At 40.5% G+C, this 21,350-nt stretch overlaps 3 protein-coding genes across 3 annotated transcripts; all 3 read right to left on the bottom strand.

Annotated features, from left to right (window-relative positions):
• Positions 1-2,135: 2,135 nt before the first annotated feature.
• Positions 2,136-7,037, bottom strand: LOC129863433 (transmembrane protein 45B-like). The gene is made up of 6 exons (XM_055935416.1): positions 6,929-7,037; positions 5,601-5,803; positions 5,279-5,491; positions 4,896-5,080; positions 4,643-4,785; positions 2,136-4,335 (listed from the first exon to the last, which is right to left on the bottom strand). The coding sequence occupies exons 2-6, from the start codon at positions 5,788-5,790 to the stop codon at positions 4,233-4,235; spliced, it is 834 nt and encodes a 277-aa protein (XP_055791391.1). The 5' UTR covers positions 5,791-5,803; positions 6,929-7,037; the 3' UTR covers positions 2,136-4,232.
• Positions 7,038-9,822: 2,785 nt separating this feature from the next.
• LOC129863428 (guanine nucleotide-binding protein G(I)/G(S)/G(O) subunit gamma-8-like) lies at positions 9,823-11,425 on the bottom strand. Its single transcript, XM_055935408.1, has 3 exons — positions 11,286-11,425; positions 10,351-10,469; positions 9,823-10,172 (listed from the first exon to the last, which is right to left on the bottom strand). Exons 2-3 carry the CDS (start codon positions 10,432-10,434, stop codon positions 10,044-10,046), a joined length of 213 nt encoding a protein of 70 aa, XP_055791383.1. The 5' UTR covers positions 10,435-10,469; positions 11,286-11,425; the 3' UTR covers positions 9,823-10,043.
• A 2,152-nt stretch (positions 11,426-13,577) lies between these two features.
• LOC129863426 (syncollin-like) lies at positions 13,578-14,231 on the bottom strand. The gene has a single exon (XM_055935404.1). It carries the CDS (start codon positions 14,229-14,231, stop codon positions 13,836-13,838), a length of 396 nt encoding a protein of 131 aa, XP_055791379.1. The 3' UTR covers positions 13,578-13,835.
• Positions 14,232-21,350: the final 7,119 nt, after the last annotated feature.

Below are 21,350 nucleotides of genomic sequence, written 5' to 3'. Positions count from 1 at the left end.
CTACCTTTCCACCCCAGACAGAGTAGGCCTACTGACGCAGAAAAATGTAAGATTTAACTGCTGGCTACTCTTCCTCCATGGCTTAACCCAGTGAGAGAAGGTCGTAAGTGCTTCCCTAAAAGCTGTCTGGGTTTAAACATATTTTATTGTACAGAAAGTGAATAGCTTAATCAATTGATAGTGACAGAATTAGATTGCTTCCCAAGCGAAGTATTTTTTTTGTCTTCTCGGATATAAGAGGTTGTAGATCAGCCTCTCAATGTCAAAGAAACGAAACAATGATACAGATTGTTTCTAGCATAAAGCATCGCGGACGAAAGCGATTTTATCGATCACTTTATATAATCGGATCCATTCTATTTTCTTCAAAATCTTAAGATAACAAGGGGTAGGGCTGTGCTTTTTGCCATTCTCTTTAGTAAAAAGTAGGCATATGACATAACATCTCATACCCTCTCAATTCGAGTCTTGGTTTTAACTTAACAGCCCTTCAATGACACGGAGGTAGGCTATTTAAAGAGTGGAGGAATTGACTGACAAATGTATGGATATAGCAGCAGCCTAATTTTTCTGTCAAACAGGTAGGCCTACCTCTTATTTCTTAAATAAGAAGGAACAGGCTCCAACAGCCCTCTTGTTAGTAAAGTCTAATAAAAATGAATATGGTTCAAATGAATTATGCCTACTTTTAGCACCATGAGCTGTCCATTTCTGATTGATTGTGCCGTGGCTGCTGCTCTCAGCACCACAATGTAAGTTGCTCGAACCTGGCTTATTATTTAACTCTGGTAAATAGGCCTACATCATGGGAAAGAAACATATTGTTTTTAATCAAATCTATTATTGTAGCAAGCTATCAAAGTTTACTTCCGATCCTCCTCATCTTCACCCTCCTTCTCAAACTGAACTGAACAGACCATGGGCAAGATAGTGAATATTTTGGACTAGGCCTAATAAAATATAACTTTGTTCTGTGCTTGTCTGAGGATGCACTTCATAGCCTACAGCAGGGATCATCAGCTAGATTCAGCCGTGGGACCATTTCTTCCTGGAGTGGATGGTCAGGTGGCCAGAACATAATTACAAATCATTTGTAGACTGCAGATTGACCACAAGAAGCCCAAACTGATTTAATGTTTGACTAAAACAATCATTTCAAACCTTATTTACATTTGTATATGATCACGTGTCTTTCTATTATGCGTGGAAATACTTGGCAACAGATTTCTTCAATGAAAACCACTTGGAGCTGATTTCCTGGTGTTTTTACAGTCTTATGTCCAACAATGAAAATTCCACACCAAAAGAAACTTGTGGGACCAACTAAAATGTGGCCCACGGGCCGCCAGTTGGAGAACCCTGGCCTATAGGGTATGGGTCATTTGATTGAGACCACACTAAATAGCGTATAAGGGCACTTAAATAGCATGCCCAGCGGAGAATCATAGATGAGGGGTGGCATCGGGCACACATCGCCTTATACGCAACTAATTCTAAAACACTGAGAAATATAGACATTTCATCAATTACAAATGATGACGCTCCCCTGGACTAGATGGAGAAAATACTTAACACTCTTCTTGAATAAAATTGACTAAGCATGACCCTCCCCCATTTTCCTCCAGGTACCCATTATGTCAATTTCAATCCATCCTTACTGTAAGCTTTCTTACAGTAGGTTTCAGGCAAGGCTCGGTCAACAGCTTGTACAAACTAGACTGAAACTAGCCTAGTTTCTACTAATGGTAAACAGACAAAGTGTATTTTCACCTTACTCATTGATCTTTATAAACAAATTCAAGTTGATTGCTATTTCTTTCTATCCAATTTAAAGCCAGACTGGTATGATGTCTTATCCAGTAAGCAGATACATTGTTCTAGGTATCCTTCATCTCTAAGTCTATGGAGGGCCTTATCATTGCAATTACTGACCATTTGAATGCAAAGTTTATGGTTCCATCTTTAAGACATGGTATAAAATATGATTGCAGAGTAACCTCTCTTGACATCCTTGTCAGTGATTTGTCGTTGTTCATTTCTTGATGATTCTGGTTGTAATATAGTCTTATTTTTTCTGTGGTTGTGAAAGTAGAAGTATTTTGTACCTAAAAAATAAATAACTACAGTACAATGAATGAAAAAAATATTTTTGCGATTTATTGGAAATATATACTGAACAACAATAAACGCAACATGCAAAAATGTCTAAGATTTTACAGAGTTACAGTTCATATAACGAAATCAGTCAATTTAAATAAATTCATTAGCCCTAATCTATGTATTTCACATGACTGGGAATACTGTTGGTCACAGATACTTTTGGCCATGTAGTGTATGTGGACACCTGCTCATCAAACATCGCATTCCAAAATCATGGGCATTAATATGGAGTTGGTCCCCCTTTGCTGCTATAACAGCCTCCACTCTTCTGGGAAGGCTTTCCACTAGCTGTTGGAACATTGCTGCGGGGACTTGCTTCCATTCAGCCACAAGATCATTAGTGAGGTCGGGCACTGATGTTGGGCGATTAGGCCTGGCTCGCAGTCGGTGTTCCAATTCATCCCAAAGGTGTTCGATGGGGTTGAGGTCAGTGCTCTGTGCAGGCCAGTCAGGTTCTTCCAAACCGATCTCGGCAAACCATTTCTGTATGGACCTCACTTTGTGCACGGGAGCATTGTCATGCTGAAACAGGAAAGGGCCTTCACCAAACTGTTGCCACAAGAACCATGAAAAACAACCCCAGACCATTATTCCTCCTCCACCAAACTTTACAGTTGGCACTATGAATTGGGGCAGGTAATGTTCTCCTTAGTTAATCAGGCTGTTGCTTGTGGAATGTTCTCCCACTCCTCTTCAATGTCTAGTTAAATAAATAAGAACAATGGCTGCGCGAAGTTGCTGGATATTGGTGGCAACTGGAACACGCTGTCGTACATGTCGATCCAGAGCATCTGGTGAGTATTCAGGCCATGGAAGAACTGGGATATTTTCAGCTTCCAGGAATTGTGTACAGATCCTTGTGACATGGGGCCATGCATTATCATGCTGAAACATGAGATGATGCCAGTGGATGAATGGCGTGACAATGGGCCTCAGGATCTCATCACTGTATCTCTGTGCATTCAAATTGCCATCGATAAAATGCAAATGTGTTCGTTGTCAATAGCTTATGCCTGCCCATACCATAACCCCACCACCACGGGGCACTCTGTTAACAACGTTGATATCAGCAAACCGCTCGCCCACGCGACTCCATGCACGTGGTCTGTGTGAGGCCAGTTGGACGTATTGACAAATTCTCAAAAATTCCTTTGGAGGCGGATTCTGGTAGAGAAATTAAAATTCAATTGTATGGTGACAGCTCTGGTGGACAATCCTGCAGTTAGAATGCCAATTGCACCCTGCCTCAAAACATGAGACATCTGTGGCATTGTGTTGTGTAACAAAACTGCACATTTTAAAGTGGCCTTTTATTGTCCCCAGCAGAAGGTGCACCTGTATAACGATCATGTTAATCAGCTTCTTGATATGCCACACATTCAGATTGGAAACATAGGATCAACACTTTACATGTTGCGTTTCAATTTTTGTTCAGTGTATTTTCTTTGGTAATCCATTAGACATTGTGTTGTTTCCAGGATGGAAGGAAGTACGTGCTCTATAGCCACAGGCAGGATGAGCACGTTTAAACCGTCTTAAGAGGAGAGGAAACCCTGTCAGGTAACAATGTCCGGTGTTCATGTTTCACTTCAGGGAGGAAACCTCAAAGGAATGCTAGTACATTTCACTTATCTTGACAATCATAAATTAGCTTTTATAGTTTGAATTACATGCATTTGTAAATCATTTTATTTGCAATTAATTTGGCCTTAATCTGAACTCAACAACACATCTCATTATTTCATTGAAAAATATCACTCAAAATAAAAAATATACACGCTAGCACGGATACAAATGTTAATGTTAAAAAAATGTTAATCAAACTTCAGACAAAAAAATAACAATTGCAGAAAACAATAACAGTGATCTACTACTGTACACACCAGTGGAAGCTGGTGAGGGGAGAGCGACTCAATAATGGCTGTAACGTAGCTAATGGAATGGCATCAAACACTTCCATGTGTGTTGATGTAGTGTATTTGATACTATTCCGCTCCAACCATTACCACTAGCCTATCCTCCCCAGTTAAGGTGCCACCAACCTCCTGTGGTACACTTCATGATCCATCCACTTACTCTTCATCAGAATCCTGCAGCAGAGCCTTCTGGGAGCTGGATGTCTTTCTCATCCCGATCTCTATGTCACCTCCCTTCCCTGCACATCTTTGTACACAGCTGTTAGGACCAGAGAAGAAGAAGCCATAGGTGGAAGTTGGCCGATACTGGCAGTGAATTTACCCAAGCTAAATTAATGTAATGAGTTAGTTTATTTCGTTCAAGTTAAACTGAAATGTACATTTTAGTCATTTAGCATTCATCTTAAGATAGCTAGGTGGGATATCCACATCTCAGTCATAGTAAACACATTTTTCCTCAAACTAGCTATCAGCAAAGTCAGTGCTAGTAGGGATAAAGTTAACTGACCTATTTGGAGACGGTATAAAAGCGTATGGATGAAACGTGGATAAAGGAAGATGCTCACCACCAGCCCATCCAGTAGTTGATGCCAACGATCAGCAGGGCCACAGCTAGATGCCAGCAGAAGCACATGGTGACGAACATGGTGTTATCGTGTGCCTTCAGATCCCACTGTACTCCGTTTAATGGGTACAGCACGAATCCAATCTGAAAGAACAAACACATATTTGCTCAGTTTCTCTGAGAGTGTGATTCATGAGATCGACTCGTTTGAAAATGAAAGTGGTTATTTTGGTGATGGTTTGCTTCTGTATTACCTGAAAGAACCAGGAGCCTTGCAGGATGGTTAGGCTGACCCTGAGCAGCTCCAGTATGATGTTATCTCGCATGAACACCTCCAACAGGGTGCTGGCCGCCACACCAAACACTGCCACAAACAGCAGGGAGTGGATGTGGGTATCCAGAGGAGGGCGCATATGCACATGGAAGTAAAACAGAAACCCTGGAGGGGAATGGAACATCCTGGAATATTAACACAACATGAAGATAACATCTAGTCAGTGTCTACACTTCAGAGCAAGGAAATACTATTTGTGATAACTATAACAATTATCCTGATGGTAAGAATACCTGCAAATTAAAATACGCCTCAAGTCTGCTAATGACTAGAGATGTACAATCAACCTTTTTGACACTGTACCTTCAATGAAAAAAGCCAGAGAGAGAGCAAGGCGGTCAAGACCAAGTGGGACTGGAAGCGGTGACATACTGAGGACTTTAACAATTCCCCAAATGCCGAAGAAGAAGTACATTGTGCTGTGCTGCCAGTTCATCAGCTTCACCCAGGACTTAGTCTCTCTGAGGTACAGGTGGCCATGGGGCCCATCGGGCACAAACTGCTCTGCCATGATGCCTACAGAATGACAGAACAACATCTAGGTCAAATGTGGTTGAGAGATTCCATAGTGTAAAATCCTGAAAGAGAGAGTGGTACAAATAAGTGCACCAAGGAAGACACTCACCCACAAAGGCTAAGAAAATGATGAGTGCCCCCTCGATTAAGTCGATTCTGTTAAAGAACAGGGGCAGTTTTTGTCTTCCTTTAGGCTGACGCCTCCTCCAGAAGTGGCGGAGAGGGTACTTCATTGACCAACACAGGCCTAACAGCAAAAAGCAGCTGCCGGGAAGGGCATGTCCCTTGAAGTTGGCCATCCTCCTGTCAAAACTGAAAAATTTGAAATATGAATGATAAATTAAATGAGCAATAAATCATAAACAAGTTGTTTTGTGATAATAGAAAGTACCACAGAGAGTAATTGTTTGAGCAACTTTACAATTTTCACAACTTTAATAAAATATGCAAAAAGGTGCGTATGAGCTAAACGATGCAGATGGAAATGATTTTGTACTAGGACTATTCAGTCATCCAGAATGAAAGTATATTTGTTTTTTTATCTTGAGGTCAATTTAGAACACGCATTGTGTCCTGGCAATGACTCCCATGTATCCGGGAGATAGATACCAGTCCTAAAGACATTTATCTTGCAAATTAAAATGCAAATCCATTTGTGCAGTCCAAAAGAGAGCTAGATGGTTAGAGATAACAGAGGTGCATAGTAAAGAGAGAGGGACCAAGGTTAGACAATTCTGGAGTTTGCACACCGGTTTGTAGTTTCCAGTCATGTCAGATAATTGATATAAAAAAGCACTTGTGTGATCATAGTAAATTTTACCTTTAAAGAAATGCTGTACTGAGTTGAATATGCATGTGCTGTGTATAATAGGTCAATGTTGCTATGTTGTCTGTACTGGGGAAAAAAACAAGAGTTGGTTGTGCGGGTGATGTCCTTTAAGTCATGCTGGTGGGATGTCACTTACTTATTAGGCATCACAGTAGGCTGGAGTTCCATCTTTTTTATTTTTTGGTTGTTGGTGTAATGTATTGTATACCTTTGGTTGGTTACTGTTTATTTTAGTTTGACAGAGGATGTGTGTGTGTGTGTGTGTGTGTGTGTGTGAGCTAAAAAAGAGGAGTGGTAAACTATGTCAGACAAGTTTTTCTCGACCGGTCGCCTTGCATTCAACATTGCATAAAATATTGCCTTATTTTCTGTTCATTTTTAAAACTAAGAATTGTTGATTTTGAGTTTAATTTGAGTATTTCTCCTCTTCTGTCTGGTCCTATAAATGAAACCGTCAGACTTGTTGACATGTGGGCCGTTACCAGATTAACACCAGAGACTTTGTACCCTTACTCATCAAACAAGAAAGAACACTGTTTTTTTCCACTATTAATAAACTGTATACAAAACAACCATAAAAATCCAGAGAAAGTTTAAAATGTGCATACCTTGTTTGTTGTTACAGAGCAGTTGGACGACTGCTCCCTCTCAAATCAGTGAATCCTGTTAGTTGAGATGAATTGCAATAACAGTAACCTGTCTACACCTGCTTGTCTACCTGTATTGAAATCATCATGCGACGCTGCTCTTGCTTGCTCTGCATGACTTGACTGCGACCAATGAGCACAGCCCCCAGGGTTCTAATTACAAATGGAAACACATGGTATGCTTATTTTAATTATCTATTTATTAAATTAATGTATTTTTTGTTGATCATTGTAGTGCATCAATGGAATTATGTGAGACACCTGCAGTGTTTATGCCTACTTCAATAGGCTAATAAATACCGGTTTCATATGCAAACAGTTTGATCTAGTAATATACAGTGCCTTCAGAAAGTAGTCACACCCCTTGATTTTTCCCCCCACATTTTGTTGTAACAGCCTGATTTTAAAATGGATTAAATTGATATTGTTTTGGTCACTGGTCTACACACAATACCCCCTACCCCATTTTCAAAAATTGTACCAATTAATTATGAAAAGCTGAAATGTCTTAAGTCAAGTATTTGACCCCTTTGTTATGGCAAGCCTAAATAAGTTCAGGAGTAAACATTTGCTTAACAAGTCACAAAATAAGTAGCATAGACTCGCTCTGTGTGCAATATTAGCAAATAATTTATAACTAACCCAAAATAGTTCAAACGGGTGCTTCAGCTTTACAGCCCCTGTGACATGTCTGGGTTACCCCTTCTGTCTATGATAATAGTGTTTAATGTGATCTTTGATTGACTACCTAATCTTTGTTCCCCATACATACAATTATCTATAAGGTCCCTCAGTCGAGCAGTGAATTTCAAACACAGATTCAACCACAAAGCCCAGGGAGGTTTTCCAGTAACTCGCAAAGAAGTGCAGCTACAGTATTGGTAGATGGGTATAAAAAAAGAAGCAGACATTTAATATCCCTTTGAGGATGGTGAAGTTATTAATCACACTTTGGATGGTGTATCAATACACCCAGTCACTACAAGATACAGACGTCCTTCCTAACTCAGTTGCCGGAGAGGAAGGAAACTACTCAGGGATTTCACCAATGGTGACTTTAAAACAGTTACAGAGATTAATGGCTGTGACAAGAAAACTGAGGATGGATCAACAACATTGTAGTTACTCCACAATACTAACCTAATTGACAGTGAAAAGAAGGAAGCCTGTACAGAATAAAAATTGTCCAAAACATGCATACTGTTTTCAACAAAGGCACTAAAGTAATACTGCAAAGAATGTGGCAAAGCAATTAACTTTGTCCTGAATATATTTGGGGAAAATCCAATAAACCACATTACTGAGTACCACCCTCCATAATTTCAAGCATAGTGATGGTTGCATCATGTTATGGGTATGCTTGTAATTGTTTTTCAGGATAGAAAATAAACGGAATGGAGCTACGCATTGGCACAATCCTATAGGAAAACCTGGTTCAGTCTTCTTTCCACTATACACTAGGAGATGAATTCACCTTTCAGCAGGACAATAACCTAAAACACAAGGCCAAATCTGCATTGGAGTTGCTTACCAAGAAGACAGTGAATGTTCCTGAGTGGCCGAGTTGATTTAAGTCAAAACTTACTTAAATCTATGGCAAGACCTGAAACAACCAATCTGACTGAGCTTGAAGAATTTAGAAAATAATAATGGGCAAATATTGCACAATCCAGGTGTGGAAAGCTCTTAGAGACACCCATAAAGACTCACAGCTGTAATCGCTGCCAAAGGTCCTTGTAACGGTGGTCCTCCCTCTCTTCAGTCGAAAAGGAGGAGTATTTATCGAACCAAGGCGCAGTGGAGTTTGAACACATATTTATTAACGAAGAAACACGAACTTGGAAAAACTAACAAAACAACAAACGGTGTAGACAGACCTAGACGACGAACTTACATGAAACAAGAAGAACGCACGAATAGAGAAAACAGGCTACACAAAAACAACGATGAACAAAACAAACCGTATACAGTCCCGTATGGTGCAAACATAACACAGACACGGAAGACAATCACCCACAACGAACACTGTGACAACGCCTACCTAAATATGACTCTTAATTAGAGGAACGCCAAACACCTGCCTCTAATTAAGAGCCATACCAGGCAACCCAAAACCAACACAGAAACAGAAAACATAGAATGCCCACCCAACCTCACATCCTGACCAACTAACACACATAACAACTAACATAAATAGGTCAGGAACGTGACAGTCCTTTTACAAAGTGTTGACTCAGGGGTGTGAATACTTATGTAAATTTATGTAAAATATTTCTGTATTTCGTTTTCAGTAAATGTGCAAAAATGTCTAAAAACATGTTTAAACTTTGTCATCATGGAGTATGGTGCTTAGATGGGTGAGAAAAACCCCTGATTTAATAAATGTTTAATTCAGGCTGTAACAACAAAGTGGAATAAGTCAAGGGGTATGAGTACTTTCTGAAGGCAGGTAGCTATTTTGTTGTCAATTTCAAAATAACCGAAATTTGACTTTTCTATACCAGGACTGTTCAAATCCAGTCCTGAAGGGCTGAAACACTTCTGTTTTTTGTTTCTACCTGATAGTTAATTGCACTCACCTGGTATCCCAGGTCTGAATTAGTCCCTGATTAGAAGGAGAGGATAAAAACCAGAAGTGGCTTCACCCTCCATGACCGGAGTTGAACAGCCCTGTTCAACACTGTTGTGTAACCTCTGAAAAGGGTCACAGAACTCTCAGATGTCAGGCATTTTACAGTAGAGTATTGCTGGGGGTTTTAGGAGGACTTAGGCACAATTTCAGTTAATGTGTAATCTCTTACTTTCAGGGAGGTGTTTGCTGGAAGGGAGAGGCCAGTGTAAATGCCAGACTCAAATGAAATTCGATAATGTTTATTTCAGTCAATCAGATCAATACAGATAAATATTTAAAGCATTTACTATACAGGTTTTTAAATACAAAATCATCACCCTGACTAGGCATACCAAAACCAACATATTCAATTGTTCTTCACTGTTACTATCAGATTTATTCCTTAGAACTGGCAATTAATTATTGCTAATAATGACACAAAACTTGGGGTTATAAGTGTGGGGATCAGAGTATTGCACAGAAGAATTTCTTCTCCCGAAAGGGGTTCTCAGAGGATGGCACTGGTGTCACCAGCGGGTCCTCCTTGGCATGAGCCTCACAGAAGGCCATTAGATCAGCTGCTGCTTTAGACACCTGCACATATAAAACATGGTTAATAAAGACAAAGATAAAAGATTGGAGAGTGGGGAAAAAGACAATGTGCTCTATTTACAGTGTAGTTATTGATAATCAACAGCTTATTCGGTAACATGAAGAGATAATCTACTACTGGTACTCCAGCTCTTATGCCTTGTAACCATTCGTTGCTCACCATCATTCTTTCAATGTTGACCTCCAGTTTCAGCTGTTCCACTGTCTTGCGAGCATCTGCAATCTTAGCCATGTTATTGGACATCCTGCTTCCTCTCGCTGTACCTCAGCCTGGTCCAACTGTTTGTAGATTATGCATTAATTTAATGCAATTAACAAGAATCGTCAAAATCACAATTTTCTTAAAATCAGTTACACGCGTAGTGCCATTTTCCATCATACATACATGCCAACGCATACATGCCAAAGAGATAGTGTGTAATGGTTTCATGTGCTTGTTATTGCTTCTGCTGCCTGGGTCTCAGCTGGAAGTGTTACAGTGAGGGCCTTAGAGGGAGAGGTGCAGGGAGGGGCATGCATAGGCAGCAGCATTACCCAGGGGGCACCTCACTTGTTTCTCTGTATCTGTATATCTATTTGTAAATTAAATTTGCTTAACACTTATTATCGTTTAATGAGGATCGTACTGTATTTGTGATGATTAAAAGTAGCATTCGTTCTCTTACGCATTGCATGTGAATAAAGAAAATAACAATCACTTCTCTCATCACTCCATATACAATGCCCAATTTTGTTGCTGGTAATCATGTGGCACAGTTTGTCTCTTGATGACTGTTGCCCACTATGCCCATTCAGAGGGCAGTGAAACATCCAAACTTAACTGCAGTTTATTTTCTCAGACTTTTCTTTCATAGACAACTGAATGAACTGATGATGAAAACTAGTTTTGTTTTTGACATGAACATTTACATAACATGACCTACACTTTAATGGACTGTACAACAAAAAATATGTAAAACTTTATAATTTTTGGCCTATATCAGAACACAGTAAAATGTATGTTTTATTTGCCAAAACACAATGTCACTGTCACTATGGACTACAACACATAAACATCAGCACAATCTAATTCAAAGAATCTAATTAGCCACTTACCACAAAAACAAGACAGACGGGTTGGTAGTTCCAGGGCTCTACAGTTGAGGTGTGATAGTTGAACAAGGCACACTCCACCCACTTAGAGTTCCAAATGGAGAGAGATTAGGGGGTAAGATGGGGAGGAGTGCTTGAATAGGTTGCCTCCTCTTATAATTAGCTGTCTTTCTACCCCCATGTTGGGCTCAATGCAACAGTAGTAGCAGGCGACGTGGGGTGTGACCTTCCTTTCTTTATCATTTGCTTGTCATCAATTAGACTAGAATTTGATCGGTTTACCTCAGACAACTAGATCGTTCTTTGGAAAAAGAGATTGTAATTTTGTTGTAAAGGTTGTACTTTTTTTCTCATAATTTTTCTTGCAAATTTGGGTAATGCTTATTGGATGTAATTATTTAAGCCAGTGATCTGCGTGTAACCAAGAGCCTTAGGCAGGACCGGTGTCATGAGAGATATGCCCAGTGGTTGTTTTCCCACATACTCCCTCAACAAATATGTACCTGCAAGATTACACAAGAGAGGAAGCTTCGTATCAGACTCGACACATTTTATCTGTTGGGATTGAAGGGAGAGAATATCATCGTTATCTTAAAATACTCTTGATGGAGTGTAATACGGAATGTTTAATACATATAGCTAGCCTATTATCATAATTCATTGTGCGGCTAGGGATCCTGACAGTCTGATATAGAATGTGAAGTGAAATCTCTCAAAGGGCAGTTACAGTAAGCTTCCAGTAACTCATAGTACTGCATGGATTGTCAGTATCTCCAGCAGGGCTTGCAGGGTTGCCAGACAACAGCAGGGGGCACAGTGCCTGCCTCATAGTTGAATGCCAAGCGTCTCATTAGCAGGTGTTTTCCTGCATTAATTGGTCGTCTCACTGCAAGTAGGGGGCTCCAGCCAGCCCAACAAGCTAGCCCTTCTAGACTAACCCTTTCTCTGCTGGGGCACAGGTGGATAGTTTGCCCACAGAAATGTGTTCTGTTAAATGGTGATTTTTTATTGAATTCATGTTATTTTATCAAACTTTTACTCTAGAGTCTAGACCAGGGGTACTGAACTCTGTCCGGAGCCTTCTGGACTTCTGTTCTACCTGATAAATAATTGCACACACCTGGTGTTCCAAGTCTAAATCAGTCCTTGATAAGAGGGGAACAATGAGAAATTGCAGTGGAAGTGGCTTCGAGGTCCAGATTTAAATTTGAGGGGTCTAGACCATGGTGTAATGATATATCATACCATGTATGTGTAACAGTATAACTTTACGTCGTCCCCTCGCCCCGACCCGGGCGAGAACCAGGGACCTTCTGCACACATCAACAACGGTCGCCCACGAAGCATCGTTACCCATCGCTCCACAAAGGCCGCGGCCCTTGCAGAGCAAGGGGCAACCCTACTTAAAGTTTCAGAGCAAGTGACGTAACTGATTGAAATGCTACTAGCGCGTACCCGCTAACTAGCTAGCCATTTCACATCCGTTACACTCACCCCCCTTTCAACCTCTTCCTTTTCCGCAGCAACCAGTGATCCGGGTCACGGCACCAATGTAACAGTATAACTTTACGTCGTCCCCTCGCCCCGACCCGGGCGAGAACCAGGGACCTTCTGCACACATCAACAACGGTCGCCCACGAAGCATCGTTACCCATCGCTCCACAAAGGCCGCGGCCCTTGCAGAGCAAGGGGCAACCCTACTTAAAGTTTCAGAGCAAGTGACGTAACTGATTGAAATGCTACTAGCGCGTACCCGCTAACTAGCTAGCCATTTCACATCCGTTACATATGGAAGTTGCCACAGAGGGCCAAGCAGCTGGTGAGTCATTGAGATGTTTATAGGTTAAATAACAGCAGTTTATGTACACTTGTTGATGATATAATTGTTCTAGGCTAGGCCTTTGTGCAGCCCACCGGAGTTGGATGTGACCGGGAGGCACCAACCTCTGTTGAAGATCATTTTCCAGCCCAAGCACTACATGCACTTTTTTTGCTATATAAATTAACTCTATTATTATGTTTCATTATTATATATTGTGCTAAAATCTATACTTCACATTGAACTGAATGAATTCTGCAGACGATAATGACGGCCCATTGTCAGACACTAACTTGTTCAGATTATACCTGAGACTATTCTGGTGCATTTTAAACTTGTTTTCTTCGCTCCATAACATGCTGACTGGCCATTACCCTTAACATTTAGTCAATGAATACATTCACAACACATTTTTAAAAGGGGTACTTTGTTTTAAGGCCTGCTATTATGAACTGAACTGGACAAAACATTTTCCCTGAAATAAATTCACATAGGCCTAAAGATGATTTGCAGAAATACATTTATTCTCCAGACACAGGATATCATTATCATGCACTCAACATAGTCTCTGTTTTAATTGGCAGACTCTTCTGTTGGCAGACTCTTCTGTTGGAAGACTCTCCTGTTGGCAGACTCTCTTCTTGCATGATCTCTAAACTCGTCCTCAGGCTAATTGCGCATAACAATTCAGAGGAATGGGTAGAAGTGTCTGGTGAACGTGATGATGTTGGCCTCTAGCACACACAGTAGTATCCAGAGATGTCATTTTCCCAATCACCGAAAAGACCTTGCATCGTTTCTTTGAGGCGATATTTGATTCCAGCACCGAATTTAGATTTGCTTCCTCTCTTCTTGGTGTATTTCCAAACAGTAAGGCTGCAACCCCTTGACACCACCAAGGAAGAGATGCGGTTGTTCCAGCGCCATGGGATGATAGGGACGTCCTCACCTGGGTAAGCATCAAGGTACTCTCCCCCACAACTCTGCTCGTAATAATAGTGACTGTCCTCGAACATACGTGCGCAAAGCTTCACGCCATCTGCGTCTTTCAACGCATTGGCTTCTGGGCATTGGGCATTGAGGACTTCAAAGCACAAAGTGCTCAGAAGCAGAGCGATCATCACCTTCATGGTTGCTTCGTTGGTGTCTGGACAGAAGGGGTGCAGGTGTCTCCTTAAATAGACTTAACCTCTGACCATGTGGATGTTTTATCATGTGTGAGAATTTGAGTGTGTTTAAGCAGGTGTCCTGAAGGTTTCTCTTTTTGAACCAGATTAGAACCAGTTCAGAAACCAACATGATACATATTGACCTAGCTATATAACTTACAAATAGACTATATCTTTTAGCCAAATAATGTGTAATACTTAATAACTTTCATGAACAATCCATTTTGCGGTTTTATAAATGCTTTATACATTTTAACAAATAATGAAATACTTATTAATGGTGTATAAATGCTTATTCATGAAAGGTTATAAAGTGTTACCAAATAAAGTAATAAAAGGCATCACTCAGTCTGGTCGAATCAGATATTTGTTTATTACAAGAAACACATCTAACTGATCTTGAACATGAAACATTAGAAATAAAGTGGATTGGCCAAATGTGTTATTTTTCCTTTAACACCAAGAGCAGAGGGGTCGCCCTCCTCATCAACAAAGAAACACCATTTAAACTAATATATGTTTAGGGTGCTTCATTTTAATTCATGGTACAATCAACAATCAATCATACACCATGCTGAATTTATATGGTCCCAAAACTGACTATCCTCAATTTTTCCATTTAATCTTAAAGCATTTACAAGATTTTACCAACTCCAGAATTCTAGTTGGAGGAGACATTAACGCTGTTATTGATCCACTAGCTGACAAGTCCCATGGCAGTACGCACATGCATTCAACAAGCGCTCCAGAAACCATTAACAGCTACATGGTAAAACAAGGTATGGTGGATATTTGGCGCCTCTTCAATCCGGACGAGAGAGAGTTTACCTGTATCTCACCTCATTATAAAACGTAATCCCGTATAAACCTTTTCATCTGTAATGCATTTTTTGCAATCCCAAATTTCCAAACCCCAAATTCATTCGAGTAGCACCTCCGATTACGCATTGATCAGCCTTGTCTTAACTATCAACTCCGAACGTCATCCTTCAATATGGAAATGTAACACCTTGCTTCTATCAGATTCCAAATTCGATACGCATTTTAATATGAAATGGAACAAATTCATTGAGCTTAAAACCTCTCTGGGATATGTGGGACGCTAGCGACCCAACTGGCCAACATCCAGTGAAAATGCAGTGCGCCAAATTCAAATACATTTCTATAAAAATGTAACTTTCATGAAATCACACATTCAATATACCACATTAAAGCTACACTTGTTGTGAATCTTGCCAACGTGTCAGATTTAAAAAAATGCTATATGGCGAAAGCAAACGATGCTATTATCTAAGAATAGCACCCAAGCAAAAAAAAACACAGACCATCATATTTCAACCCCAGAACCCCCCCCCCCCCCCCCCCCCCCCGGCTCGACACAAAACGCAGAAATAAAGATATAATTCATGCCTTACCTTTGACGAGCTTCTTCTGTTGGCACTCCAATATGTCCCATAAACATCACAAATGGTCCTTTTGTTCGATTAATTCTGTCAATATATATCCAAAATGTCAATTTATTTGGCGCGTTTGATCCAGAAAAACACCGGTTCCAACTCGCGCAACATGACTACAAAAGTTACCTGTAAGCTTTGTCCAAACATTTCAAACTACTTTTGTAATACAACTTTAGGTATTTTTTTACGTAAATGATCGATAAAATTGAAGACGGGATGATCTGTGTTCAATACCAGAGGAAAACAAAGTGTAGCGAGCTTCTGTGCAACGCGCCTCTAACAAAGAGTACACTTCCCTCGAGCCTCATTCTGAACAGTGTTACTTCTTCATTTCTCAAAGGAAAAACCTCAACCAATTTCTAAAGACTGTTGACATCCAGTGGAGGCGATAGGAACTGCAAGGAGATCCCTTAGAAATCTGGATTCCCAATGAAATCCCATTGAAAAGAGAGTGACCTCAAAAAAAATCTGAATGGTTTGTCCTCAGGGTTTCACCTGCCAAATAAGTTCTGTTATAGTCATAGACATGATTCAAACAGTTTTAGAAACTTCAGAGTGTTTTCTATCCAAATCTACTAATAATATGCATATCTTAGCTTCTGGGCATGAGTAGCAGGCAGTTTAATTTGGGCACGCTTTTCATCCAAAATTCCAAATGCTGCCCCCTATCCTAGCACGGCTGAATGAATGCTGACACTACTCTTGGAAACTGCAAAAGTTGTACTTAGAGGAAAAAAAATCTTTCTGCTCAGCAAAGAAGAAAAATAAGGAAAATAAAAAAGTAGAATTTGCAAAAATTGTCAAGGAGCTTGATACCCTCTTCACATCCACTCAAACCGATGATATTCATAAGCGACTATTACAGGCCTAACTCGAATTTAATTTAATTATTTCTGCAGAAACAGAGGCTTTAATTATGAGAACGCAACAAAATGACCATGAACTCAAGGAAAAATTGGTAATCCACTCTATTAAAAACATTGAAGGTAACGTTAATCTAGCAACCATAATGAAAATATTAATTCCATCTTCAAAGTATTTTATTCCAAACTACTATATATACTGCGCTAACTCCCAACAAATTTCACTCCGCATCTCGCTTCCCAAACCGATATTCCTACCGCATTAGTGACATTGGATGCAGAGAAGGCATCTGACAGTCAATCTGACCTTCCTGAACTTGGCACTTAAGAAATTCGGTTTTAGTGCATACAGTTGAAGTCGGAAGTTTAAATACACTTAGGTTAGAGTCATTAAAACAAGTTTTTCAACCACTCCACAAATTTCTTGTTAACAAACTATAGTTTTGGCAAGTCGGTTAGGACATCTAATTTGTGCATGACACAAGTCATTTTTCCAACAATTGTTTACAGACAGATTATTTCACCTATAATTCACTGTATCACAATTGAAGTGGGTCAGAAGTTTACATATACTAAGTTGACTGTGACTTTAAACAGCTTGGAAAATTCCAGAAAATGATGTCATGGCTGTAGAAGCTTCTGATAGGCTAATTGACATCATTTGAGTCAAATGGAGGTGTACCTGTGGATGTATTTCAAGGCCTACCTTCAAACTCAGTGCCTCTTTGCTTGATATCATGGGAAAATCAAAAGAAATCAGCCAAGACCTCAGAAAAAAATATTGTAGACCTCCACAAGTCTGGTTCATCCTTGGGAGCAATTTTCAAATGCCTGAAGGTACCACGTTCATCTGTACAAACAATAGTACGCAAGTATAAACACCACGCAGTAGTCATACCACTCTGGAAGGAGACGCGTTCTGTCTCCTAGAGATGAACGTACTTTGGTGTGAAAAGTGCAAATCAACAGACAAGATCAAATATGGCACATCCTTCCTAATGATTAGCTCTCTGCTAACTTGTCTCCTAGAGATGAACGTACTTTGGTGTGAAAAGTGCAAATCAATCCCAAAACAACAGCAAAGGACCTTGTGAAGATGCGGGAGGAAACAGGTACAAAAGTATCTATATCCACAGTAAAACAAGTCCTATATCGACATAACCTGAAAGGCCGCTCAGCAAGGAAGGAGCCACTGCTCCAAACCGCTATAAAAAAGTCAGACTACGGTTTGCAGCTGCACATGGGGACAAAGATCCCCATCACTCTGTATACTGCACTCCTCTGATGATGACATCCCCTGTGTTTTTGCTATCCCCAAGGACAAAAGACTGTTCCTATTCATTTCATTAACAATCTGCAAAAAAAGTGATACTGTTCAACTGGAAAACCAGATCCAATGTTCCAACCGTACACTGGCTTAGTTTACTGTCTGACCTGGCCTCCCTGGAGAGATCCACCTTAAAACGAAATAACAACTGAAGGACTTTAACATAATCTGGGAACCAATACTATACTACATTCCCCCAGGCAACCACAGACAAGATCAAATATGGCACATCCTTCCTAATGATTAGCTCTCTGCTAACTGTCCTGTCCCGTTCCGTTCCATTCTGTCCTGTCTTCTCCAGTCTGGTCATCTCTTGTTTTGTCCTGTTTTGACTTCTCCTTTATTTATTTTTTTGCTTGCTCCTCTTTTTTTATTCTTACCCAACCTTTCTGCTCTTTCTCTCCTTTTTGTTGCAGTTGACCTTCTTCACTATAATAAACAGTTGTATGTACTGTTGAATGGTGGGATGGGGAGGGTAAAGAGCTATGTGACGGGAGTGGGTATCAAGAAGATACTAGCTCATATTTGGTGCCTGGTGTACTTGCTTTTATATACAGTGCCTTCAGAAAGTATTCAGACCCCTTGACTTTTTCCACATTTGTTACGTTACAGCCTTATTCTAAAATGTATTACATTGTTGTTGTTTTTATCTCAATCTACACACAATAACCTATAATGACAAAGCAAAAACAGGGTTTTTAAAAACATTTTTGCTACTTTATTCAATTAAAAACTGAAATATCACATTTACATAAGTATTCAGACTCTTTACTCAGTATTTTGTTGAAGACCTTTGGCAGCGATTACAGCATCGAGACTTCATGGGTATGACGCTACAAGCTTGGCACACCTGTATTTGGGGAGTATCTCACATTCTTCTCTGCAGATCCTCTCAAGCTCTGTCAGGTTGGATGGGAGTGTTGCTGCACAGCTATTTTCAGGTCTCTCCAGAGATGTTCGATCAGGTTCAAGTTCACCCCAGTCTGAGTTCCTGAGCGCTCTGGAACAGGTTTTCATCAAGGATCTCTCTGTACTTTGCTCTGTTCATCTTTGCCTTGATCCTGACTAGTCTCCCAGTCCCTGCTGCTGAAAAACATCCCAACAGCATGATGCTGCCACCACCATGCTTCACCGTAGGGATGCAGCCAGGCTTCCTCCAGACATGACACTTGGCATTCAGGCCAAAGAGTTCAACCTTTGTTTCATCAGACCAGAGAATCTTGTTTCTCATGGTCTGAGAGTCCTTTAAGTGCCTTTTGGCAAACTCCAAGTGGGCTGTCATGCGCCTTTTACTGAGGAGAGGCTTCCGTTTGGCCACTCTACCATAAAGGCCTGATTGGTGGAGTGCTGCAGAGATGGTTGTCCTTCTCCCATCTCTACAGAGGAACTCTAGAACTATGTCAGAGTTACCGTTGGGTTCTTGGTCACCTCCCTGACCAAGGCCCTTCTCCCCAGATTGCTCAGTTTGGCCGGGCGACCAGCTCTAGGAAGAGTCTTGGTGGTTCCAAACTTCTCCCATTTAAGAATAATGGAGGCCACTGTGTTCTTGGGGACCTTCAATGCTGCAGAATGTTGAGTCTCAGAGCAAAGGGTCTGAATACTTATGTAAATAAGGTATCTGTTTTTTATTTATAATAAATGTGCAGAAATTTCAAAAAACGTTTCCCTTTGTCAATATGGGGTATTGTGTGTAGATTTCGGAGAAAATATATTGAATCAATTTTAGAATAAGGCTATAACTGTGGAAAAAGTCAAGGATTCCGAATACTTTCCGAAGGCGCTGTATATTTGACCCACACTACTAACTCTTTATCTGAAACACCCTTTTTTTTATAAAGTATTTCTAAATAATGAAGTTGTCCTTCCATTGTGGAGGGTGGAGGTGGGCCAAAAAATAATAAAATACATGTAAATGCCCAGTGAAACCACAAAAGCTACAAAAAACATTATTTGCACGGTACTTGTGTACACTACAATAATGAAAATATAAAATGTTCTTATTCAGTGTAACTTATAGGCCTGTCCAATGGTGGACTGGATTCACTGAGAAAACCCAACAAAGGGTAATCTGGGTTCGAACTGAATGCTGAAATAATTCACTCCCTGAATCCCCCTCATTTCCACCACTGCCAATATGAAATTTCCATTGACTCGATCCTTAGGGGGAAACAAAATCAGATATACCTGCTCCATGCTCATTATGTTATTGGCCTCAATGTATTTTAAATGTGTTGATTTTTTTATTTAACCTTTATTTAACTAGGCAAGTCAGTTAAGAACAAATTCTAATTTACAATGACGGCCTACCCCGGCCAAATCCGGAAGACGCTGGGCCAATTGTTTACCGCCTTATGTGCCATATGGGACTCCCAATCACGGCCGGGTGTGATACAGCCTGGATTCAAACCAGGGACTGTAGTGACACCTTTTGCACTGAGATGCAGTGCCTTAGACCGCTGTGCCACTCGGGAGTCCTCTGGGCCACCATAACCACAACTTTCTTTTAACTGGTCATTCAGTACAGTACCAACTCCATTGAATTAAACGTTGCACACCGTTCTGTGCACTGAACATACCCCAAGTGAGTTCTGGGAAAGTAAGCACATGTTCTGGGAATGACTGCCATCTGGGTTACTCTCAAATACAACACTCCTTTAAAGACAAAAGGTCAGAGGCACTTATTTTACTGTTGAGAATAACCCAGATGGCAGTCATTCCTAGAACATGCGCTTACTTTTACTTGAACATGAGCAGTCAGTGACTCACCTGGGGTATGTTTAGTACAACAGAACGGTGTGCAACGTTAAATTCAATGGAGTTGGTAGTGTACTGAACAACCAGTTGAAGAACGTTGTGGTTATGGTGGCCCAGAGGGCGATTGTGTTACGGTGTGCTACAGGAGTTTAGAGATTTCAAAAATGGTCACGCCCATATTGACCAGGCCACACCATAGAAAGGGAGCAAACATACCTCAAAGGAATCGAACTGAACTCACCCCTGGGAAAGTACATGTGTCTATCATGTGCAAACAGTTGGACACGTTCTTGTATCTAGTGCACTATATCTCCCTTGTCCAGCGAGGTGATGTGTTCAGTATTAAAATATCACACAACTGCAAATGTCACATTGTCAGTGCACCCACAGATCTACCTGTTCTGAAGCCAGGAGGCTAGTATCAGCTACATTTATGCCTATACTAGGTCTGGGGATATTTTATATGAAAGCTTCCGCTCAGTTTTTGAGATCAATTGATACCCTTTACCATGGAGCATTGCGATTTATTTTAAACTGCAAAATCCTTACACACCTCTGCACTTTATATACCAGGGTTGGCTGGCCTTCTCTAGTCACTCGTAGGCTCAGTCACTGGTATACTTTTATTTACAAAGCCATTTTGGGTTTACTACAATTTTATTTGGGCATTTTTATTGTT

The sequence above is a fragment of the Salvelinus fontinalis genome, chromosome 10, assembly GCF_029448725.1.
Source record: "Salvelinus fontinalis isolate EN_2023a chromosome 10, ASM2944872v1, whole genome shotgun sequence".
NCBI classification, from domain to species: domain Eukaryota; kingdom Metazoa; phylum Chordata; class Actinopteri; order Salmoniformes; family Salmonidae; genus Salvelinus; species Salvelinus fontinalis.
The sequence above is the reverse complement of the archived record's forward strand: the minus strand, read 5'-3'. Positions and strand labels throughout refer to the sequence as shown.